We start from the raw sequence: 25,278 nt of genomic DNA, 5'->3' as shown, positions 1-25,278 counted from the left end.
CCGCCCCACCCCCCCGCCCCTGCAGCGTACTCCTGGTCCAGAAGTCCCTGGGGCGGGAGGAAGCTAGGGGAAGGCTGCTCTGGACTGTAACTGGGACAGGTGACAGCCATCGTCCCAGCAAACTGCTCCCCACCAGACACCCCAGCCCGCGGAGGGGCTCCACCTCAGTTGAACACAGGCTCATGCAAGGCCCATCCCCGGAGAGTTTTAACTGGTCTCCGAAGCCCCATGGGTTACCCCAACATGTAGCCAGGATTGAGAACCCATTGGTCTCGCTGGAACCTGACTTCTGTTAATCTGGCCACAGAGGGCAGGCATCCAGCACTGGAGACCGTGTCAGCTGCAGGGTCTCTCCACGAACGCCACTCATACTGTGTTGAGGCCAAGAAGAGAACAGTGTAAGACGATAAATAGATTTTTTTTTTTTAACAGAAACATAATTTGTGTATCACTTCGTTAGATTCCCCAAGAATTTTGAGGTTTCTAGGATTCCTGTATAAGAGTTCGAAATTGAGTTCCCTCTATTTAACACTCCCTGAGCTGTATATAAGGCTGGGGTAGAATGCTGGCGACCCCCTGGGCCGGGGGCAGGGTTGGGAGTGAGCGAGGTGGACCTGGCCAGGGCAGAGCCCCCAGGCATGAGGGTGACACCCCAGGGGAGCAGCCGAGGCCATCACGTCCACCTCGGCGCCAGCCAGTATTGTCTCCACACAACCCCAGGACGCCAGTTCATCTGGTTTTCAAGAGGAACCAGAAGTTTTATTTTTTAAAAGTATCTATTTATCTGACTGCCCACAGGGTCTTAGTTGAGGCATGTGGGATCTAGATCCCTGACCAGAGATTGAACCTGGTACCCCCTGCATTGGGAGTGTGGAGTCCCAGCCACTGGGCCACTAGGGAAGTCTCCAGGAATTTGTATTTTTGTGTGACATCTTTTAATTTTTAAACGGCAACTAAAGTTTTAAAAACTACTCTGTAAACCAGCAAAGTGTATCTGTGAGCCTCCCCTCTGTGACCTGACCAGCCTATGACCAAAGGGTCACAGGTCCCCAGGGGCTCCTGACAGGCTGTGTCCCTGCCCCCTCAGGGCTTCGGTTGGTTAGACAGCCTTGGCGCCGTTCTTCCTAAGCCTGGCACATAGAGGGCTGTGGATAAATAGGTGCTAAATGGAGGGACAGACAGAGTGAATGGCACAAGCCCAGAATCCCCTCTAGGTCGGGGCAGCAAGTCGGCCATAAAATCCAGTTAAACGTCCTGCTAGACAAAAGCATGTACTCTCAGGTGCCAGATGGGTCACTGAGGCCTGCACCGCGGAGGGCTTCAGTGTGGCCTGGCGCCGGAGATCTGGGCAAGAGAGGGGGCGGCAGGCCGTGCCAGGCCGGGAGCCAGGGGGAATGCTCCAGGGCCCAGTCTCAAAGCGGTGACGATGCCAGGGTTCCCACCTCACCACGTCGTGGAAGACGCGCCCACCCTCACGTGCCCAGTCCATCTTCCTCACGGCGCGTGTTTAGATGTGGCTAAAGAAATGAGCATGGTCCTTGGCTCATGGCAGCCGGGCGGCAGACTAAGAACAGCACGCTCGGGGGGAAGAGGGTCGGCAGGTCAGCTCGAGAGGCGCACCCCACCCGGCAGAGGTCTTCAGGCTCCGTCCAGCACCCAGAGGCTCACCCACACCTTCAGCACCGCCCGGCCCTGTGCCCGCGGCTTGCGGGGGGTGTGCCACTGTGGATGCTCAGTTGACAGGGGGCAACTTCAGTATTTCCTTCCTTTTCGAGAATCTTTTCTGAAGGTTTACCTTTGCCTTCCAGCCCTGCTCGCGCAGGTTATAAAAAAAATGCTCCCCACATACCCTTCCCACTCCTCACCACCACAGCCTTCTCTCCTGTTCTTGGCTTTGCTCTTTTTTTTTTTTCACTTTTGAACCTTTACATTTTTTATCAAAGATATACATGTTCAGTTTTCAAAGTCAAGTAGGCGCACAAGGCTTATAACAAAAGAGCAATAATCCCCTGCTTCACTCTTTTCCAGCCCAGACCCTGTTCATTTTGAAAAAACAATACGTTCAAAGAAAGTATATTTAATATGGTTTAAAAATATAAAACTATAAACAGTGAAATGTCTCGTTCCCACCCACCTCTTTGTCCAGAGGTGACAGTTTATGTGTAAACATATAAAAATGTGTGTTTTTCCCATTTTTTTAAATACAGTTTTTCTGCACCTTGGAGATCGCTTGAATTTCTCGATTCCCGTCTCTCCTGCTGCGCGGTCTCTGGTGGTAAGGGCAGAGACGCACCACAGTCTACCTAACCAGGCCTGAGTGATGCGCGTTTAAGCTGGTTCTGTTCTCCTGTGGGGCTAACAGTACTGCAGCGCCGGCTCTACGCCTGCCACACTCCTGTGCTGGGAGCACCCCTGAGTTAAAGCTTTTGAAAAATCTCATGTGGTTCTGGTTCCCACACCTTCCTCCCCTCCAGAAGCATTTAGATCTTCTGTTTCTCAGCAAGATGCTTTGCTTTCTCCTTCATTGTAGCGGCCACTCAGTGGCCTCTAACTTAGAAACATATGTCCTTCATATCTGGGAAAATTTCTTGTGCTATTCTTACATTTTATAACTTGTGTCTTTTCTGCTCTTTTTTTCTGAAACATTTGCTAATTGGATAGTGAACCTCTTGGTTTAATCATCTCATTCTCTTATCCTTTTTCTTCCATTTTCTCTTTGTCATTTTGATTGGTATTCTAGGAAATTTCCTCGACTTGAGTTTCTATTTTGTTGAATTACTTCTTTCAATTCATAATTTTAATTTGCAAGATCATTTTCTTATTTTCCAGGTATTTCTTTTTCACACTATTTTATTCTTATTTCAAGGGTGCGATAATGTTTTCTTTTCGCTTTCTAGGGGTAATATAAGTTTTTTTCTGAAGTTTTACTCTGCTTTCTAAACTTTATATCCTCTGAGTTATCTTTCTTTTCCATTTGTGTTTGGTCTCTTATCGTTCATGTCAGAGTCTTTGGTGATCTTCGGTTGTTTGCAGTGAAGCGTTAGGCACTGAGAAAGCTGTCAAAAAGCTTTTTCTGTGCGGGGGTTTGCGGACTTGATTCAGGGTTATCAGACCTGGCTCAGGCGTTTCACTGAGAGACCCCTGTCCGCTCATTCTGATCTAGCCTTCTGGGCACCGCCTGTTCCTTCTCACGGAAATGCTCTTCAGGTCCATTGTGTGGGTCTCAACCCACTTGTGACTTCACCAGAGAACTTCTTTAAAGATATTATCTAAAGCCATGTGCTCCTCTCCGTTTACTTACACTGCTTTTTTTTTTCCATAGCCCTTCTTTAACTCTTCTATTTCTTTATTTATTTTATTTGTCTCTCTCTCCCCCACTAGAAGCTAAGCTTCTTGAGGGCAGAGTTGAAAATAGGGCCTTCCTCATTAAGCTCTCAAGAAGTATTAACGGAAGCAAGCATAGAGGGACAGAGGGGAGCAAGGTAGGTGAGTATCTCTAGCTCTTTCCTCTTGGGCTGGTCAGAGTCTCAGAGGGGTCCTCCAGTCCCCTGCCTGTGGTTAAGCCTGAGTCACGGTGGCCTGAGAGCCACGAGGCGGGAGGGGGAGGGGGCTGGAAGTCGTGCTGTCTAAGGTGTTCACTCATGTGTATTCCTTGTGCTCAGTCCCTGAAGGGCCCACCCTCTGCTGTGCCTGGTGTCCCAGAATCTAGACCCGCTCTGTTAAAGGACTCTAGAGTGAAATCGCTGTCTCCTGCTGAGGTGGAAAAGGGCTCATCTCCGCTGTGCAGGAAGAAGAAAAGGGGGGTTGGGGAGCCCACCTGCTCCTTTTACCTGTTTTCAGCCAGCCTCCTGCCTGCCCCCACCTTCAGCAGTGGCTGGTGACTCAGGACATGAGCCGTTCCGGGGCCTGCAGTGTGAATCCACTTGTTTCCTGGGTGTTTCTCTCTGAGGTGTTGGCAAAGAAAGATGGTGACATCTTTCGTGCTTTCTTTGTGCTTGTTTTATGCTCGTGTGTGTATGTGTGTGTGTATTAGAACACATATATGCGATATGAAACATACGTGGAATTTCCTAACTGCCCTTTGAGTGGAGGGAGCAAAGGTTAACCCACTTACTCAGTTTGCTGTGTTGAACTGCCATTCTGGCCCTGGCCAAACACTCCTGGCCCTCTCCCCGGTGTCCACCAGTTCTGCTATAGAAAAATTCTGACATTCTCTTTCTCCTTAGAGCACAAGTGGCAAAATCACGTAATTTTTCAGAGCTGAAAAGACCAGGCACCCTTGGCATAGAATCTGCAGGATCCCCAGAGAAGACAGGACAAGGCTGAGGATGCAAAGGCGGTCTCGGACAAGCCCTTTGGGCCTGTGTGGTACCACCCCGCTCTCACCACTGACAACCACACCCTCCTCTCCCACCTGCCAGCTGCCTGTCCTCTGCTTGCTTTGGATAAAGACACAGCTATCCAGAAACCTGGCACACCCCCCGGAGGGACTGACTCCACTTTCCCCCTAATTTTTATATTTCCAGTTTAGTTAATTTCACCTCTGGCTAATTCTTTCTCTCATTAAACACAGACACCATTTTAATCCCTTCTTTCCTTCCTTCCTTGCTTTCTTTTCATTTCAAGAACTATTTAAAATGCAGAAAAGAATAAAAACTATTATAACATTCATTCACATACTCACCCCTGGAATTGACTGTAGTTAATGTTTTTCACATACACTTTGTCTTTTTATTTTCATCAAAGAAATGGAACATTGCAGTTGGTGTTGAAGTGTCCTTTGTTCCCCATCAGCAGAGCCCACTCCTCACCCTCTCCTGAGAGACAGCCGCTCTCATGAATTCAGCATATCTCCTTCCCCAGAATACTCAGAGCACACTTTACAAGCATGTACGGTTTTCGTGAGTAACATGTGCACAGCGATCGTGAAGCCCCCTGTGGACCACACCGTGGTCTGCAGTCAGAAGAGCCTTTCAGGATGAGAGCTCTTGACCCGCTTTTTCACTCTCCTTGTTAACAGACCACCTACCATATTTCAGTGACAGCCCCAGGATTTCATATGTGTTGTAGTATTTAATCCTCATTCCTCAAGCAGCAGCTTTAAAGAGACTGTTTTAAATCACTTGTTTTTCTGGCTTGTTTAATTACTACTATGGCAACAACAACATTTTTTTCCTTCCTTTTTTAAACTTCATATACATAATATTTCAGCCTCATTATGGGTTAAAGTAAGTTTTATGGGTGGGTCTTAGAACTCAATCAAAATGTATGGCTTTATTTCTCTGAAAAAACTGCTTCCAAACTTTAAACAGCCAATTACCAGGGAGGTTTTGGAACACCACCAGGTTATGAGTTGGGACCATAGTACAGTTTGTATTGTCCTCTGATTATGGAAAGACCGCTGATCTCCCCAGAGAGATCGTAAACTTCATCAGGGCAGCACTCCGTCTTGCATGTTTCCCATAACACCTAGCAGGCACCAACCCCAAGAGTGCTTTCGCCAAATACTTGCTTAATTCCTTCAAAGCCCAGCTACCTTGTCTGCCTCCAAGTAATGGGTATAATGGGTGCTGATGGAGTGTGGTGGGAATCTCTGCAGTAGTCACTAAATCAACACCAGCAAACTTGGTGACTCACAGTGGGGTCCCTAGGAAACGGTGTGTCTTGTCCAGGTTTGTGTGGCTGGCAGGTAATTACAGTAGTAATAACAGTATCAGCTCTTTCTCTTAGAACCTAGCGTATGCCAGTACTGTTCTAGGTGTTTTACATTTGTTAATGTATTTAATCTTTACGCACACAAAAAGTTAGATAGTTATGTCTGTTATCCTCATTTTACAGAGAGGAGACTGAAGCCCAGAAGGGTTAAGTAGCTTGTCTGAGGTCACAGAGCTGGCTAAAAGTTCAAACCCAGGAGCCTGGCTCCACAGCCCACGCTGTCAGCCACTTTGCCATCCTCCCTGTGGGTCACGAAAGGCCACGATTAAAACCTGCTGTCTTGACTGTCACCCAGCGAGTCTCTCAACCGGAAATATTTTACATAATAATCCAGTACTGGCATTTTCTCTTGCTTCACATCACATGATCTGTGTTAAAGGCTTGGATAGCAGGCAAGCTAGAAACTTTTTTCTAATACACATTCTACCAAACTAAATAGTACAAAGAGTGCAGAAGTTTACAGCTAATGTCTCTTGAAGTTCTTCCACCCAAACAATATTTTGGCAAACATGCTTGTAGACCTCTCTCTTAGAATACATATGTGTATAGATATTTACAATTTAACATAATTGAGACCTCATTCTAGATGCATTTTTGTGATGGAGGGTGTGGTATTATTCCCATCAGCATTGGACAAATGAGGAAACTGCAGCTCAGTGAGGGCTTGTGATTTGTCTGCTGCAGAGCTGGCCAGTGCCAGGGTTGGGACGTCACTCCTGTGTGGGTTTTTCTGTTTGGGGTAAGTGCTCAGAGCAAAGGCTGTGCATATTTTTTGACACTGGTAGTTCCTGTTCAGACACGTCCTCCCAGCACCCCGCCTTGGCTCTGAACTGAGTAATGATGTTGCTCTGTTGTCTTCCTGGGAGTGTCACCTACTACAAAGGAGATGCAGAGTCCTGGACGAGTAGGGGTCTTCATACAGCTCTCTAGCTCAGTAAGAAAGGCGCTGAGCTTCTGCATAGACCAAGCGGCGGTGGCGGCACCTGGCTCTGTGATGTGTGAGCCTCCTCAGGGTGGCGCCGTGACTATGCATGTGGCTCCGACACAACCATGACTGTCCCCCTGCCGCCTCGTCATTCCTTGCTGGGCATGCGGAGAGCCGTTTCGAAGACATTCGGGGGAAATGGAAGCCGGTACTTGGGAGGAAGAGATGCTCCTTACCTCATCTTGACTGGCTTCCCTTCCTGTTCGTGCTTTGGTCTTAGGGCTGTCATCCAGTTTGCTGAAGATGAAATCATCTGTTCACCTCTTGGGCTGTGTTAGTGAAAATGAACTCTAATATGATTAGATATTAATGCAGTGCAATGGAGGATTGGTATTAAATTGAGGCCTTCTGATCTTGTTACTCCAGCAGTGCTCCCTCCTGCTCAGACTGCGGCCCTGCAGCTCCCCCCGCAGAGGGTGGGGGGCCAGGGCCTGAGCCCCCAGGAGGCGGGACGGGAGATGGAGCCGAGGGGGCGACAGCAGGACAATGAGTGGGGTTCAGGCCCAGCTCCCCCCAGGACACCCCACAATGAGCCCTCACTCCCTTCAGGGCCTCAGCCTCCACCCCACACGTAGGGCAGGGTGGGGGTGGGGTCGTCCAGGGGGCAGGAGCGCAATGCCAGGCCTGTCTGTGCTCTCAGAGCCCTGAGCGTGTTGTTGAGGGTTGTGAGCTCACGAGAGTCAGGTCTTACCTGCCTGTCCAGAAGCACTGGACAATTTTTTTGGATAAGCACAGGACTTAAAAGCTAAGAAGAGTCTTCTCTGTCTCCTCCACTCCCAGCCCCCTCTCCATCCAAATCCCTTTTGTGAAACTGGCTGAACCTAATATCAGAGCTACGGTTTTCCCAGTGGTCATGTATGGATGTGAGAGTTGGACCATAACGAAAGCTGAGCACCGAAGAATTGATGCTTTTCAACTGTGGTGTTGGAGAAGACTCTTGAGAGTCCCTTGGACTGCAAGGTGATCAAACCAGTCCATCCTAAAGGGAATCAGTCCTGAATATTCATTGGAAGGACTGATGCTGAAGCTCCAATACTTTGGCCACCTGATACGAAGAACTGACTCATTGGAAAAGACCATGATGCTGGGAAAGATTGAAGGCAGGAGGAGAAGGGAATGACAGAGGATGAGACAGTTGAATGGCATCACCGATTCCATGGACATGAGTTTGAGCAAGCTCCGGGAGTCAGTGATGGACAGGGAGGCCTGGCGTGCTACAGTCCGTGGGGTCGCAAAGAGTTGGACTCGCCTGGGCGACTGAAGTGAATGGTTGTCACTGGCTGAGTCACTTGCCCTAGCTCTGTTGCCCTGGCCTGGAGTAGGGCTCTGAGAAGTGCAGTGGACCAGCTCTGGTGTGTGCTGTCACTGCCGCTGGCAGTGAGATGGGGTTCTGATGCCTGTGCTTTGTGAACCCCTAGCGTCCCCTACCTGCTGGAGAAAGAACGCAAGTCTGTGCTCAGCCCCCGTGCTTAGTGCAGAAATGACCCCCAGGCCTGTCGGAGCCCAGGTCCAGTGTTGAAGCCCCACGGGGCCTTCCTCTCAGGCCCACACTGGGCTTGGGCTTTCCAAGGGAGCTGTGTGGGTCTGGGAACAAAACACTGAGAAACTGGGCCAGGAATGCAGACCCTGGGGATGGTCAGATGGCATCACCTTCATGTATGAATAGCCTTTCTACAGACAGAGTGATTTTTCTTATGCTGTTTCCAGAAAACTGCTTCCAGAGGCACAGACTTTGCACATAGGATGGTAATGACTTTTTAATGACCTCAAGGGGCCTGGTGTCCAGGCAGCAGTGAATCAGTCTCTGTGGGCGGCTCATGGTGAAAGGGAAGATGGAACACCTGAAAGCAGAGGGGGAGAAATAAGCCACAAATACGTGTATTTTCTTTGGTAGCATTACTCGGTAATTAGACAATTACAGGAAACAGCGTCCCAGCAGCTGGCAGCTCCGCCATGTGTGCGGAGGAGGGCTGCGGCAGCCGCGAGCGCCTCATGCTGCTTCTGAAAGCATGAGCCGAGTTTGCAGCCGCGGGTGCCGAGCGCCTCATGCCTTCCGACGAGCCGGGAGCGGTAAATCGGGAGCAGACCACTTCCTCTCGGGAGAGACTGGGGGCCTGCTCCACTGGCCCAGCCCCTGCCGATCCATGAGGAGGGGCGTTTAAAATCCTGGGGCTGCTTTTGAGCCCACCCATCCAAAGACTAAACTGTTTGGGGGATGCGTTGGGAACCAGAAAAAGAGGGCTGAAGGGAGGCCAGTGGAGAAACTTGCCTTTTCTTCCCCAGGTGCCTCCACCACTTGCATGAGGTGGGTCAGACATGGGAGCCCAGGGCTCTCACGGCAGTGAATGCCCCCCTCCCAACCTGCAGTGCTGGGCCCAGCCGCCCTGCCCTTGGCCTGCCTGCCTGCTTCAGCTCCTCTTCCAGGACCCTCCCAGGAAGTCACTGTGCCCACCTGGGTGCAGCCATTAGGCCCACAGCCCTCTGAGGGCAGCACCATCGTGGCCCTGTTACTTCATGAGCCCCGCCCGCCTTGATCCCTCCCCCGTGTGGCCACACTCGTCTCTACGTGCACGGGTCTGCATCTCATGCTTGCCTGTGTCGAGCCTTCACAGAAGGGCAGCACCTCCTTTGCTGAGATTGTGGGGCACCATGTACTCCTGTCCCCACTCCACGCAGTGGGTGGAGACCCCCGCCCCCTCCACATCCTGGGCTCCGCTGGGCCGAGCCGTCAAAGGATCACAGGACGGTGTAACCAAGCAGTGCTTATGCTTCTCCTCACAGGTCCTGGCAGTCGGTAACTTTTGAAAGACGCCCAGCATCCTTCATCCGAATCGTTGGAACACACAACACAGCAAACGAGGTAAGGGCCCCCTTTGGTGAAAGACACAGCGGCACTTCCTGCTCTCTGGGCAATGCCTCGGCCCAAGTGAACTGCAGCTGTTGGTTCCACCCATCAGTGGCCTATTGTTCAGACAGCTTGCTTGGTACAGGAAGGAGGAGCCCTGCTCGCTCACAGGGGAACTGTTGTTACCGTTTCTGGGTGTCTGTTCACCACGAGCAGCAGGCAGGCCCTGCAGCTTCACTTTGTCCCCTGTGCAGAGACCTGAAGAGTCCTCTCCCCTCCCAGACGCCAGCCCTCTCAGGGTCCCTGGGCCCCTAAGTGTGGTGTGTGAGGAACCCCAGCTCCACGGGGCGGCCGGGATGCACAGTTGCAGGTTTTCTCTGTCCGTCTACCCAGTCCTGCGCCGGCCTGCACATAGTGTTCGTGGGCGAGCCTCTTCCTTCCTGGCCTGTTCCTCTCCTGGGCCTGGGCCTTGTTTCTGGGGAGCAGCTGTGATTTGGGGCCATACTGTCTGGGTGTCCCTCCACCTGTGGAATTCATGAGGGAAGAGTGGGTGAGTTATTCTCTCAAGTTTGGGCTCCCGAGGCCAGGATGGCCGGCAGGTGAGGTTCCTGGGCCTCAAACGTGCTGCCTTCTCTGGCTGGAAATGGCTCTGGAGGACACAGTGGGTTCCTTCAGATGAGAGAGGGGTGGGCAGTGCCTGCAATGCCTTGAGGGCCCGAGGGAGGGCACTGTGAGCGACAGCATAGGACCCGAGTGCAAACCAGGACCGTGCCAGACCCCTGGGACTGCCTCCCCCAACAGCCTGCATCCCTCTGGGCTCCAAGAGCCACCCGAGGCCCACTCATACCACTTAAAGTGAGAAGAACGTCTGTTTCCATTTTGAGTGCAAAATAATCCATCTGTAAGTTAATTGCTTAGCCTCTGTTCCTCAGGTGGGCATAGAGTAAGCTCTGGCGGTGAGGGGTTGGAGTTGGCAGGTGGCCATGCCACAGGTCCATCTGCTCATCATGCTCTTGCTTTTACACAGTCAGATGTGCTTAGCACACACCCTGAAGGCCTGACCACTGGTTAAAGACCACAGTCGTAAGAAACAGTAAGGTTGAAGCTCAAGAGGTAAATGAAAGGCATAAAAATAGTAACCATCCTGCAGTTTCACCCCTGCGTAAACTTCTCAGATCTGTACAGGACCAGTGTGCTGGGCGTGTGGCCAGGGCTGCTGCGTGGGGCTCCATACCCAGAAGGGGCTCTGTGCTTGGGGTTTAATGCTCTCCAGCATCCTCTTGAAATTCTTGGAAATCTTACCTTTGGATTTTCTTTTTAAGGGAAGAGCATCCACCAGGGGCTCCCTGCAGGCCAGCCTTCACCCCTTCTCCTTCCCTAGGACAGGTTCTCAGCCACCCACCCTGACCCCTGGTGCCTGGACCCATGCAGCCTCCTCAGCCTGCCCTGTGCCCACTGCCACTCCCAGTGGGACCCCCACACATTTGTGAGGAGAGCCAGGATCTGGTGTGGGTCCCCTGTGCTAATCACAGGATGGGGCCCTGGGTGCCCTGAGGATCTGCCCTGACCTGACGCTGTCCCCCGAGCTGGAGCGAGCATAGCATCAAAGAGCAGATGAAAACCCTGGGGCACATCAGGAGAGACCCTGGGAGAAAAGGAAAAGCTTTCTCTCTGCCTTTTGAAGGAGAGACGCTACATTTCCATTTTTCACTGAGCCCCACACGTTACACAGTGGGCCCTGGATCGCGCATTATTTGTCAGATGAGAGTTCTCCAGGGCACATCAAGGTGCTTCTGGTTCTTTGAAAAGCATTTTAAGCAGTGAAAATATTGTGATAACGTATATTCATTTTGCCTTTGTATTTATTTAGAATAAAAATGATACACACCCACAATATATTTCTTGCAGAGAAGAGCTTAGAAACAGAAGCCTGAAACTTTTGCTTACCTTTTTATTTCAAAACAAACCTGAAAATTATAAAATAAAGAAAGCCGTTGATAGTTTTTAAAACACAAAATTAAAGAATTCTAAACATCAGGTCATAAAAACACTTTTTTATTCTTTGAAGATGTAACAGAAGTATAAATTTGAATCTGTATTTTAATAGATATTTGAGCCCCAAACAAAACATCATAGTTTTAAAATTTTACCAATAAGTCTCAATTTTTCTAACCACTTAAATTACATGTATATTACTAAATTAGAAAACAGTTCGAACGTATCTTTACTTAATAGTATATGAAGCTAAAATTAAATATTTTTATTTGCAATCCCTTGTTTCTTATATAATGCATTTTTTTTTAAAGCCGTTTTATTTTCTTTAGTTCCTGAATGGGACTTTGTAATTGTCATTTAACAGTAGAAGGAATTCTTAAGTCAGAGAAGGCTGAGAAGCACTGGAGCAAGTCAGGTCAGGGTCTTCTTCCAGGTCTTGACCCCTAGGCCCTCACTTCAGTGACCAGAGGAATAATTTCCCCTTACAGAACTCAAAAGCTGGCATGCCAGATCTCTCCCCGATTAGTTTACAAAAATATCTGCAAGGAGCCCTAGCCACTTGGGACCCGCCAGTTTGGAGACTGGAGTCCCCAGTTTGAATGGGTTGACTTAGGTCACTAATAAACTGGTGACCCCGTCATATCTAGCTGATGAGCAACTTGCTCAGCTGCTTTATCAAGTGAGTTATTGATCAGGAAGAAAAACCTCAGTGTGGTGTTGCCAACCTGGGAACATCTCAAATCATAAAATAAACAATGACCGGGATCACAAGGCAAGATCTATAAGCTGTGTCATTCTCAGAGCAAACAAGAAGGCACAAGAGTTGATTTCATGGAGTATCGGGGATGTAGCACAGCCTCAAAGAGAACGTTCTTTATTGCACCATACCAGTTCTGGGCGTCATATCCCCCTTCTTGGAGATGGGCAGGAATGTGTGCAGAGTCAGAGGAGTGAGGGAAGGAGGGTGCCTGGGGTGGGTCGGTCAGGACTCCTGGGGGGACTGTGATGGCACAGCCAGCAAGGAAAGCAGGCAGGGGTCCAGGACAAGCCTGGTCCCGAGTCCCATGTAGCCAGAACCACGCCATGAGAAGATGGGTCAGGACGCCTCTTCCTTACAGTGGAGGATGGGGTGGAAGGCAGGCCAGGATTCTTCAGTCTGTCCTGGCTTATCTGCCAAGGGGCATCAGTACCCTGCATTGACTCAGAGCCAGGACCTGTTTCCCTTTAGATAGTGAATGTTACCAGCCCACAGACTGTGCGAATTTCAAGAAGTGTAGATGGAGTTGGTTTCTGTCATGAGAGGTAAGATGGTGTGTGCAGATAGGGAAAGAAGCGTGCCAGTTCTCCCAGGTAAGACTGTTTGCTGCAGGCGCTGCCCCATGCGGAGAGGGTGTCAGAGCAGAGCCAGGTGGGGAAGTGCGGCTTGGCACCCCTGTGAGTTGAAGAGCATTCAGCAGGAGGGCAGGCTGTCCGGGCAGAAGGTGGGAAGGTGGCGCGTGTACGTGGCTGTAACTGCTGGCAACTCTGGGGATGTGGCAACAGGAAGGGTCCAGAGCTAAAGTCCTTGGGGATTTCTTGCCCAATGTGGTCACGTGTCTGTGTTGCTCTAGTCAGCCCGGCCTCCTGCACCAGGCTCGACATCTGGCCTCAGGCTAATCCCCGCCCCCCTCCCCCTCCCCCAACCCCTCCACCAGGGCCAGCTCTTGGGTGATGACCACCAGGCAGGCTGCGGGCATTCAGATTTCTTGGTCACCTGTCCGGGCACGCTTCTGATTTCCTCGGCATTTCATGCCTCTCCTTTGGGAAGCGCGTGTCTGCTGTTGGCATCTGTCTCTCATCTTCCTTTGTGAGCACCAGGCAATGAATTCATTTAATTTTTTAGCTACATTTACGACTTCTATCAATAAATTCCCTTAATGTTTACCTGTCGAAGACAGCGCCACTTGGCTCCAGTGACCTCCTGCTCCTTGTCTGCTCAGCATTTCCTTGTCGTCTATCTCAACTTCTCAGAACGTTTTTCCTTTCATTGCCCACCAGGGAGCCTGTCATCCTGCCCCTCCTCCTTGGCTCTGCCCCTGGACGCGCCCCTCCCTCTGCCACTCGGAGGGGAGGCGGCTTTCCCATCCTCCTCTCATGCTCAGCACTAGAGGGCAGGCACATGTCGGTTTGTCTGTCAGCGAGTCCCTCCCCCCAACCTGCTCTCCTTCAGTTATTTTCATTCATCTGATTTTCCCTGATGCCTAGAGCCAAAAAGGTCTCTCTGGCTTTTTCCTCCATCACTTTCTACTGGTCTAGTCACCAGTGCAGCCGTGAGGTCCTTCCAGCCCACCTGCCTTGACTGCTGCCTGACTCTGAGCTACTTGGGAGGCAGACGTGGCTCTCCTGCCTGCAGGAGGTTAGAAACGGCCTTGTGGACAGGACCACAAACATCCTGGCGGATCTGAAGTTTCCACTCATACTCACACAGCAGCCGCGCTGGTTCTGATGCGGTGTCTCTCACAAACCTTTCATTCGCGTTCAGCTAGTCACCGCAAAAGAACAGCAAAGGCACGCTGCTTCGTCCTTAAGGAGGTGTCAGTCTGTCAGCCTGTTTCTTAAGCCTGTTTCGCTTATGCCCGTTTCTTATTTTGGCTTTGATGAAGCCTGGTTGGAGAGCAGGTTGTGGAGTGATTTTTCAGGAGGTAGAGACCTCAGGGGCACAAGCAGTCCCACGGGCTAGAAAGGACTTACAGGAAAAGCTTCCTTTCCGCAATATGGAACGACCAAGTTCCTGCTCACAAGAACCCACAGGAAAGAAAGCCTTTGCCGAGTCAGTAACAGAGAGTGAGGATGGGGTGGACAGTCTGTAGGCAGCTCTCAGGGCTCCAGTTATGTGTTGAACTTATGTAGCTGAGGAAAGAGGCAGTGTGGTAATTTTTTGTCTTATGTCCTGGCCCTAACTTGGGCCCGGCACGTGTGCGCACAGAGTACCTGCTTCCTGAGTGAGCGGATGAATGATTCCGTCTGTCCGTCCATCGCTCCCTCTCCCCATCAGGTAGCCAAATAAAGGAAAAGGTTCAGTCAAACAACTTCTCATCCTCGCGGTCCTTGGGGATGAACATCACAGCGTGTCCAAAGATAGAAGCCAGCACAGAAGAATCCATGTAGTGGGGTTACATTCATACAAATGTCAGAAACTAAGCTATGACATCTAAGGATGTGCACACAGAAAAGAAGTGATTATTATTAAAGGCAGGCTGTGCTTTTAATAGTAGGGCGGGGGCTCAGATCAGGAAGGGACCATATGGTGCCGGCAATGTTTCTGGTTCTTGACCTGCATGCGGTGTACGTAGCTGGAGTTCACTATATAGTTATTCAACAAGTTGTACATTTGTATTTTATGCACCTTTTAGTGCATAGTTTTCACAATAAAAAAATGTTCTGTTTTAAGCAAAAGGGATAAACTGATGAGGAAACCAAAGCTGAGCAATGTTAAGTGATTTGTAAGAGTTTCAATTCAGGCAGTTTGGCTCTTAACATCCAGGGTGCTCTATCTCCCAAAAAGGCATAATGTTGGGTTGGCCAAAAAAGTTCATTCAGCTTCCCCATGACTCTAGTAGTGCCTATTTGTCTTTAACTTCATTCGAAACAGTTTGGTTAGATATTATTGTGACAGCTGTCATATCACTGTGCATTTTAAAAAGTTTATCAAAATTGTGTAACCATTTTTGTGTAAGCATTTTATTTTATTTATTTTTTAATTTTATTTTATTTTTAAACTTTACAATATTGTATTAGTTTTGCCAAATATCGAAATGAATCCGCCACAGGTATACATGTGTTCCCATCATGAACCCTCCTCCCTCCTCCCTCCCCATACCATCCCTCTGGGTCGTCCCAGTGCACTTTTTGTGTAAGCATTTTAATATTGAAGATGGAAGTAAAAAGCAACATTTTTGGCATGTTATGCTCTATTATTTCAAGAAAGGTGAAAAGACAACTGAGACATGAGAAAAGATTTGTGCAGAGTGTGGAGAAGGTGCTGTGACTGATCGAATGTGTCAGACGTGGTTTGTGAAGTTTCATGCTGGAGATTTCTTGCTGGATGGTGCTCCCTGGTCAAGTAGACCAGTTGAAGTTGATAGCAATTGAGACATTAACGGAGAACAATCAATGTTTTACCTCGAGAGATAGCTGGCATACTCAAAATATCCAAGTCAAGCGCTGAAAATCATCTGCACCAGTTTGGTTCTGTTCCTCGCTTTGATGTTTGGGTGCCACGCAAGTTAAGTGAAAAAACTGTCTTGACCTTATTTCCGCATGTGATTCTCTACTTTAATGTAATGAAAACATTTTGTTTTTAAAACAAATTGTGACAGGCAATGAAAAATGGATACTGTACAATAATGTGGAACAGAAGAGCTTGTGGGGCAAATGAAATGAACCACCACCAGCCAAAGGCCGGTCTTCATCCAAAGGTGGAGTTACGTATATGTTGGGATTGGAAGGGAGTCCTCTGTTATGAGCCCCTTCCGGAAAAGGAGCTCATAATTAAACAATTAATTCCAACAAATACTGCCCCAGTTAGACCAACTGAAACCAGCACTCGATGAAAGGCGTCCAGAATTAGTCAATAGGAAACACATTATCTTCCATCGGGACAATACAAACCGCAAGTTTCTTTAATGAACAGGCAAAAACTCACCATTGACTGGGGCGTCCTTGGCTGGGACATCCACTGTACATACCAGATTTCTATTTATTTTGGCCTTTATAAAATTCTCTTAATGGAAAAAGTTTTAGTTCCCTAGAAGACTGTAAAAGATACCTGGAACAGTTCTTTGCTCAAAAAGATTAAATGTTTTGGGAAGGTGGAATTATGAAGTTGCCTGAAAAATGGCAGAAGGCTGTGGAACAAAGCAGTGAATATGTTGTTCACTAAAGTTCTTGGTGAAAATGCAAAATGTCTTTTTTTTTAACATAAAAACCTGAAGGAACTTTCTGGCCAACCCAATAAATAGTAAAGCCACAGAAAAGAGCCCAGCTCTGCCCTGGCTGGGTCATCAGATCAGATGTTGGTGAGCAGGTGGTTCCTGAGGGCAGGCTTTGTGCACCAGCCTGGGCTCAAACCAGGAGAGAAACCCAGGCAAGGGCCCTTCCCGAGAAGGGCTGTAGCTTCAGCGCCTGACAGAAGTCAACCCACAGGAAGAGCACCTGAGCCTGGCTGGGGACGGGGGTGACGTGAAGCGCAGGAGCCCGAGCGAGGTTGCAGTGAGCGGAGGCAGTGGCGGCAGGTGGGCACGGCCCTGGATGGGCAGACAGCGCCCAGGCTGTGCAGTGGAGGCTTTGGGAGGGTGGAGGGTGCAGATTCCTCCCGGCTCCCGGGAACTGGCTGCAGGAGGGTCCGCACTGCCGACACCAGCAGGGTGGAGAGTCTGTAAGTGGCTGCTTGAGCTGCCCTCCAGGACCAGTCAGCGCCGAGCCTGGAGTGAGGCAGAATTTATTTACAGGCTCTGTCGGGCCCGTGAGTGGCTATGGGCTCCCAGTGCCATCCTCGTTCCCATAGCAACATGTGGCTCTAGTGAAGAAAAAAACAAAAAGAAGGAAACAGATTCTGGTTTTTTTTTTTTTTTTTTTTTTAAAAAAGGTTCCCTCCTGGCCTGGTGACAATTCAGTTCAGTGGCTCAGTCGTGTCCAACTCTTTGTGACCCCATGGACTGCAGCATGCCAGGCTTCCCTGTCCATCATGAACTCCCGGAGCCTACTCAAACTCAAGTCCATCGAGTCAGTGATGCCGGTGACAATGGTGACAATTATTTCCCAGGGCCTGCCCCCTGGTTCTGGTCACTCCCTCGAGGATTCCCTCCCAGGCAGCATCCACCAAAGGATATCGTCTGAGAAACAGCCTCAACGCACAGGGCAGAGAGGTGGGGGATGAGCCCAGGAGGAGAGAGAAATAGGAAGGAAGGAACGGGGGGCCTTGTCCAGTGTGAACTAGGAGATCTCGGCCTTGGTGCCAGCCTTGCCCTCAACCAGCTTTATCCTCCCTGGCTCTCAGGACACCTCCCTGGCTCTCAGGACCCTTGTCTTTAAAATAGGGAGAGTGGACTAGATTTTAAAGGTTCCTTCCCAGTGAGACAGAAAAAAAAAATCAGAAAAATATTTAATTTATAGTACAATTAATACAAGACCTTTTATAGACATCTTTATATTTAAATGATTTTAGGAAAGATTTTATTGGGAAAACAAAGGGAAAGTGACACAACAGTGAGCACGTCATTGTTCCAAACGTTCCACGAGCCTTATGACTGTTGCAGTGGAGCAGTTCAGCTCCAAACGCCCAGCCTGGGAAGGTGCCCACAGCTTCTGAGCAGGTGGGGCCTGGGGGCCACTGGGCGGCGAGATGGACGAAGACCCCAGCTCGTGAGCGTGACGTCCAGCTGTGTCTTGCTGCGGAGCCAGTGGTGAGGAGTCAGGCCTGAGATCTCCATGGAGCCGGTGCTCTTCAAGACAAAGCAGACACATCTGGATGAAGTGAACAGCTGCCTTGGGCGGTGGGGCCACTAGAGCAGCCTCTAGGGGAGAGTAGAGGGCGCCAGTAAGGCCATGTCTACCAGTTCCCCCTGGGAACCAGAACATTTCTCCTTTTTTGCCTTAGTTTTCCAGATTAATTAAGAGAAAGAATCTCTTCTGGGAGCTCTGGAGTATGCACACAGGAAAACCAGAGGTCAGGGATTCCAGGGCTGCCAGAGGTGACATGTTTTGGAAAGGCTTTTCTCCAGAACCTTCCAGGCAGTAGAGTTTCAGATACTTGTGAGTGCCCAGGCTTATGGGAAGATGGCAAAGTGACATTGGAAAGTTTAAAAAAAGCCATTGCCATATAGAGACATTGCCATTGCAGTGTCATCAAGAAGCTTACTCTCATGCCTAGTAGGAATAAATACTTGTGCAAAACTACTGGGGTATCCTATCACCTCAAAGCAATGCTAAAAAGTTGTTGCTCACAACCTGGAAATATCTTGCTATGAAATGGGAGAAATATAGCAAGAAATATCTTGCTGCTGCTGCTAAGTCGCTTCAGTCGTGTCCGACTCTATGTGACCCCACAGATGGCAGCCCACTAGGCTCCTCTGTCCCTGGGATTCTCCAGGCAAGAATACTGGAGTGGGTTGCCATTTCCTTCTCCAATGCATGAAAGTGAAAGTGAAGTTGCTCAGTCATGCCGGACTCTTAGCGACCCCATGGACTGCAGGCTACCAGGCTCCTCTATCCATGGGATTTTCCAGGCAAGAGTTATCTTGCTATAACTGGCCTAACTGAAAACCATCTTTTGGGCTGTTGAGATGTACATACATGATACTCTGATTTTAAAGTGCCATGTTTTATTGGAAATACTTGGTCTTCATTTTTAAGGGAACAAAGATAAAACATCTCTATACAGTCTAGACAGACTTGGAACTTCTGTTCCTGAGACAAGTGTAAGAAGACGTAATTGTCAGCATCACCAAGCTCAGTAGGGTTTGCTGAGCACTGAGTGTGTGCCATGCTGCCATACACACGTTGCGAAAGGAGAGAAGAAGTCTTCAGGGTGTGTAATTCAGAAGCCAAATCTCTGTGTCTGACTTACGGGCAGATATCATTGAGAGGTAGGTATCTATTTATAAAGATATGTCACCTCGTAAATGTAAGCTGAAAGCTTGGCTCAGAAATCCTATTTGTATTGGTTGGTATGAAAGAAATCTGTGAAAATTACTCACGAGAAGCCTGAAAAGCAAGGTAGAGTCATTGATCAACATTTATTAAATTTTCCTGATTTCTGCTACAGTTCACAGTGGGTTCTGCTACAGTTCACAAGTGGACTCATAGGCCAACTTGGGAAAATTAACAGAGGCCTCTCTCTTTGCTTTTAAAAACCTTGGGGACCTCTCCAGGGGAACAGTGGATAAGAATCCACCTGCCAGTTTAGGGGACAGAGGTTCAATCCCTGGTCCAGGAAGATTCCACCTGTTGCAGAGCATCTAAGCACGTGTGCCACAGCCACGAGCCCGCTCCCCACAGAAGAGAAGCCGCCAACTGCAGCCAGGAGCCCTGCTCGCCGCAACTATGCAAAGTCTGTGCACAGCTCCAAAGACTCAGCACAGCCAAATAAATAATAAAATTTTTTAAAATGTCAGGGGAAATGGCATTAAAATGTCTCAAAAAAAAAAAAACCACCTTGAAGACACGTTGAACAAAGAGTGCTTGGGGAATCACTCTAATGAAAGCAGCAAAGAGTGGCCAACAAAGGAATTCCCTGGTTCACCAAGGAGGGGCCGCACATACGTGTGCAGCCTCTCCAGGGCTCCCAGAGAAAAGAGGACCCCAGACTGTCTCCAGCAAGTCGAGCATTACAGCTCCCAGAGAGGAAAGGAAAGGGATAATAAACAGCAGCCACAAAAAAGGACACGCGGATGGTGACTCGGGCTGTGTCAGCCTCATACACACGACTACATTCCAGATTAACCAGCTTCTCCCGGGGGACGGATCCTCGAAGCTGGTTTAGCAAAGGTGCCCCTTCATGAGCAGCGGCCATCAAACTGCTAATGGGAGGCCTGACTGCTGAAGAGGGGAGGGAGGGTGACTCGGCGACGGGGGTAATGGTTCTGCATAAATCCGAGCACAGCTCTGAGCCTCATTCACTTTGTCACAACCTTTCCAAGGGCGGGGGTCGCAGTCTTGGGAAGATTTGGAGGAAAGAAATGGAATCACACAAGCTTCTGAGTGAAAAGAAACTCAGGACCTGGCTGTTCCTCCGAGAGGGAAGCCCCAGGTATGGCGGGACAGGCCCCTTGCGGCACTGACGACTCCTCCGGGCAACAGTGACCCTGCAGTGTCTGCGTGAGGAGAGCACGGCGTCCCCACGTCCCCACCAGCACACCTCTGCTGCTGGTGCCCGGCGGCCTGGGGTCCTGACAGAAGAGCCCCAGCCTTGAGCCAGACGGTGGCGGCGTCCAGGCCTGGCCTGGGTGTCGGCTTCCCACTGTTGCTGTGCGGGCTCAAGGCTGGTGGGTTGAATTATTGACTGAGACCGCTGAGCCGGCACATTGTACAGAGGGGGGCGGCGAGGCCCAGGCCTTCATGTGGACGTCCTCCCTGTGCCTTCTGCCCGGAGGCCACTCCCGCCCCGGCCACGAGGCTGGATTTCGAATACCTTCCTCCTGACCTTCAGGCAGGATCACACTCACAGGCTGTCTTCCTGCTCACTCGCTGTCCCTTCGTCTGAGTGAGGAGCTGTCCTGGCACCCAGAGGGCACAGGAGCGGGAGCGGCCCCACCCCGAGGTGCACCCCCTCCCGCTCCTGGGCTGTGTCCCTCTGCGTGGGGTCCTGACAGCGGGGCCTGCGTGGCCTGGCGCCTGGCCAGCGTTCATGCTCAGTGAGGTTGCTGAGGTTTGAAAAACAAGCCATGGAAGGAGGATCAGAGGCCGAGTCCAGGTCCAGTGCTCAGGAGCCTGGGGGCACCATGGTCCCCCAGCCTCTGTCCTCCCGGGGGTACCCCAGCCTCTGTCCTTCCAGGGGGGATCCCAGCCTCTGTCCTCCCAGCAGGGACCCCAGCCTCTGTCCTCCCAGGGGACCCCAGCCTCTGTCCTCCTGGGGGGACCCTAGCCTGTGTCCTCCCAGGGGTCCCCAGCTCTGTCTTCTCAAGGGGATTCTCTGTCAGTCTTAGCAAGCCTGTTATCAGGTGGTGTAGTTTATCCTTTTAAAATGCTTCTTTGCTGCTTGTCCCACATTGCTGTGTTCTACCTCAGAGGATTTCAAGCTTAAGGGTTTGCTGTCATCTGCTTGCTTTCTTCAGACCCTTGTATTACTTGTCACCACAAACATATTCCTTTTGTGATATTTTTAATTGAAGCAACACTTGTGTTTAAGCGTCTCCTCTGTCCAGAGGCCCTGGCTGCCCGCCCGGGCCCAGGCCAGGCCCCGACCAAGCCCTCTGAGGCACAGCCTCTTGCTCCACGGTCCCTGCAGCTCCCTTCCTGTGCCATCACATGGGGCTGGGGTGCCCACAGAGGACCCCTCTGACCAGACCTGCCTCATCCTTCCAGGCCCAGCTCTGGAGGCGTGCCCCGCCCCACACCCTCCAGGCTCCCTGCATGGTCAGAGCCTGTCCTCACTCAGCGTGTGGTGCACCCTCCCAGGGGCCAGGACTCACTGGAGGGGTACAGGAAGTGCCTCATGTTTTGGGTGACCGCGTGCGTGCACTCGGACCTCCTGAGCCCCGTGGATCCCTCTCCTGTTCGGGTCCCAACCACCCCCAGTGTCCAGCACCCCCCTGCCCCCCAGCCTGACACCTGGGGATGCCGATCCTGCCCTACTCGCCGCCCTGAGCACGCTCGCTCCGTCCCCGCTGCACCCTCTATCTCTGCACCCTTCTTTCTGTTTGTAAAACACCCTCTGCACTTGGACTCTTCCCCATGCAGCTTGTGACTGGATAGCTGTTTCTTGTGTGTTGCCTATGAGTCGGCAGAGCCCGCTGGGTGCTGGAGATGCTCAGGAACCCGCATCAGAGTTAGTCGGTCCCTTGGTGACACCCTTGGGACTCCAGGGTCACAGCCTGAAGCGCAGCTTTGACCGGTTCCTCACCGTCACTGTGGAGGCACCCGGCAGGCTTCAGGGGCTCCCAGTTCCCCCACTTGGGGCAGAGCCTACGCTGAGCTCCGCAGGGTCAGGGAGACGAGTGGGCCTGATTCCCGGGGATCCGCCACCCAACGCTGAAACGGCCCCAATGGGTGTCTTGGGAATAACAACCATTTGCATTGCTCCCTCAAAACAGGTAGGTGGGTGGGCTAGAGCCAGTCGCGCAGTTACGGTTTAGTCTCGCAGGTAGAGAGAGGCTCTAGACAGTCCCCCAGGCTTCTCGAGCCCAGCGCGGGCAGAAACCCCCGCCCCCGGCCAGCGCCGCCAACGGGCCCCTTCCTCTGGTGACGGCTAGTCAGTCAGCGGCCGCTGCCTGCCGTCTTCTTTACTTTTCACTTGAGTTTTTACTGATTTGTTTATTCCTGTGTGAGGCCCTGAGCGGGAGAAAGGAGAGCCACACCTGAGTCCTTGAGTCGGAGGGGAACTGACAGCTCAGGGCGCGGGCGGGAGGAGGCGGCCCAGGAGCCGAGAGACGGAGGGGAGGCCGCGAGGGCCGCGGAGCGGCGGCGACGGCGGGCAGCCTCGGGGTGCGTGAGGCAGACACAGCCGGCGGGGGAGCGGGCTGGGGCACGCGGGGCTCGCGTCAGAGCGGGGAAGGCTTCTAAAGCTGGTTCACTGATGGGGCGAGGGTGTTATGGAAGCAGAGGTGTGTTCTCGGGGGTCATCTCCATGGCTCCATCATGTCCTTGCTCATAAAGCAAGAGACTGTCAGTTACCCACCAGGAGATGGTTCTATCACTTCAGAAGCTTGAAGAATGTGGAGCTGATGGAGAGTAGATTAATAGTTGCTACTTAGAAGAGGATTTTCAGATTGACCCCAGGTAGCTCAGGTGAGAGCCAGTGGTCCTGTAGACAATTTTCAAATCCCCAGAAAAGGCCCTCCTATCAGGCTGCTGACAAGTAAGCACCTGCCAATGGGCCCAAGTGGGGAGATTTGCTCGGGAAAAAAAAGGGGGGAGAAAGAAAAAGAAAGGAAGGAGAGACCTGGGCGCTGATCCCGGGCAGCTAAGGCCGCGGGGGTTCACAAGAGGCAGCGCCAGCCTGAGCTTTAGAGAGAGGGCGGGGCTCACGGAGAGAAGAAGCAGGCTCTGCCGCACAGAGGGCCAGGCTCAGTCAGTCCCACGTTAGTCTGAAAGGCAGGATTTAAAACAGTGGTAGACAAGTGAAGTGGGGATATGGGAAATAGTGATGCAGGGAGGTAAGCACGGAGTTTATATTTTAAGTATGATTTCCCGGTTGATTTTACACTTGTCTTCTCCTCTGTGAACCTGATTCTGCAGAAGGAGGGTGCGTGTGCATGCGTGCATAGTGGATTATGCCTGTGTGCGTGGTGTGGGTGTGCGGGGTGCGAGTGTGCACAGTGCGTGTGCTTGAGCTGTGAGGTCATAGAGCTCCCAGGAGGAAGGGGCAGCCCCACCCCCAGCTCTCTGCACCCCTGAGCCCCCTGCAGTCTCCTCCGCCTGGTCCTTCCTCGGGGAGGGCGGCCCATGGCCAGCCTGGCCTGCTTCCCGCCCACTCCCAGAACTCCAGTGCCTTCTCCTCCACAGTCCAGCCTTTATCCAGGACTCAGGAAACGGGCAGATCCAAGTTCAGTGGCTCCTCTCTAGCCAGTAGGCCCCTCAGAAGGAAAGGGTGCGCCCGACCCAAGCAGAGTGAGGCTTGAGCTCTCCTGGGAGCACGGGGTGGCCAGGGCTGGGAGGCTGTGCCATCTCTCACAGCTGTCCACACAGGCCCAGGCACGCGGCAGTCCTTTCCAAGCAATCCCTGCAGGCTGGTTACATGCTTCTATAAATCAGTGACAGCTTTACTACGACTCACATCGTCTTACTTATATCTAGGACCCTAGGAGAAGTCTGGAGACCCGAGGGAGGAAACCCGTGGGGTGCAGTAGCGCGGTGTGAGAACCAGGCCCTGCCAGGCGTTTGTCCAGGACGCTGTGGTTCTAGCAGCAGGTCTTCTGTCTCCTGATTCCCCAGCCATGGTGACCTCTGGCTCCCTCAGCCTCAGCTCCTGTCCTGTTATTGGCCCAGCGCACTGGTGTCTCCAAGGCTGTCTGGTGCCGTGAGGCCCCTCCGTAACTGGCACTCACCCCTAAATCCCACTCCATCTTTCTGCTCCAGAGCCTCACCCACCACCACTGACACCTCTCCTCACAGTTGGCCGCTTGGAACTTGTCAGACATCACTTGGCTGGCTGTCTCCTCCCCAGCGTCTTTACCCATGTTATTCCCCTTGCCCAGAACACGTCTAACCCTGTAATGTTCTTGCCTTCCCTCCAAGTCTGTTAACTTTATTTTGTTTTAATTTTATTGAGGTACAATTGATTTACAATGTTAATTTCTTATAAACAGCAGGATGACTCCAGTTATGTGTGTGTGTGTATATATATATATATATATTCATTTTCTCATATCCTTTTCCACTGTGGTTTGTCAGATGTTGAACACAGCTCTGCACTGTAGAGTAGCACCTTGCTGTGTGACCGCTCTGCAGTTTGTACCTGCTCACCCAGAACTCTCAGCCTTTCCCACCCCTGCCTCTCCTCTCCTCCCTAGGCAGCCACAGTCTGTTCTCTCTGAGTCTGGTTTTGTTTCATAGATATGTTGGTTTGTATATTTTGGATTCCACATATAAGGGATACCACATGGTATCTCTCTCTTCCTGGCTTACTTGACTTAGGATGTTAATCTCTAGATCCATGTTGCTGCAGATCTGCCTATAGATTGTGGTGGGGTGGGAGGGGGCAGCCACATGGCTTGCAGGATCTTAGTTCCTTGACCAGGGATCAAACTTGCACCCTCAGCAGTGAAAGTGTAGAGTCCTAACCACTGGACTGCCAGGGAATTCCTGCTTGTTAACTTTTAAAAGGACTCTCTTGAGGGCTTAGTCTCCTAAGTTCTATGAGCAGTGACCTTCAAACAAGTTGTTTTTATTGTTGTTGCTCCGTTGTGTCCACTCTTTGCAACCCCATGGGCTGCAGCATGTCAGGCTTCCCCATCCTTCACTATCTCCCAGAGTTTGCTCAAACTCTTGTCCATTGAGTTGATGATGCCATCCAACCATCTCATCCTTTGTTGCCCTCTTC

General features: G+C 51.0%; 1 protein-coding gene across 16 annotated transcripts in view; it reads left to right on the top strand.

The window, feature by feature from the left end:
* The window catches only part of BTBD9 (BTB domain containing 9), a 415,967-nt gene that overhangs the window by 381,250 nt on the left and 9,439 nt on the right, over nucleotides 1-25,278 (top strand). For 14 of the 16 annotated variants that reach the window (XM_086371529.1, XM_086371528.1, XM_086371526.1 and 11 more), the window contains one exon: nucleotides 9,482-9,560. In XM_086371529.1, the coding sequence (XP_086227655.1) occupies nucleotides 9,482-9,560 (79 nt within the window). Of the gene's footprint in view, nucleotides 1-9,481; nucleotides 9,561-24,032; nucleotides 24,558-25,278 lie in introns of those variants that run through there. The other 2 variants (XM_086371532.1, XM_086371525.1) reach the window with 2 other exon arrangements.

This window comes from Bos grunniens, chromosome 23, assembly GCF_055505025.1.
Source record: "Bos grunniens cultivar Pamir isolate PY7600 chromosome 23, Bosgru_T2T1.0, whole genome shotgun sequence".
Taxonomy (NCBI): domain Eukaryota; kingdom Metazoa; phylum Chordata; class Mammalia; order Artiodactyla; family Bovidae; genus Bos; species Bos grunniens.
The sequence above is the reverse complement of the archived record's forward strand: the minus strand, read 5'-3'. Positions and strand labels throughout refer to the sequence as shown.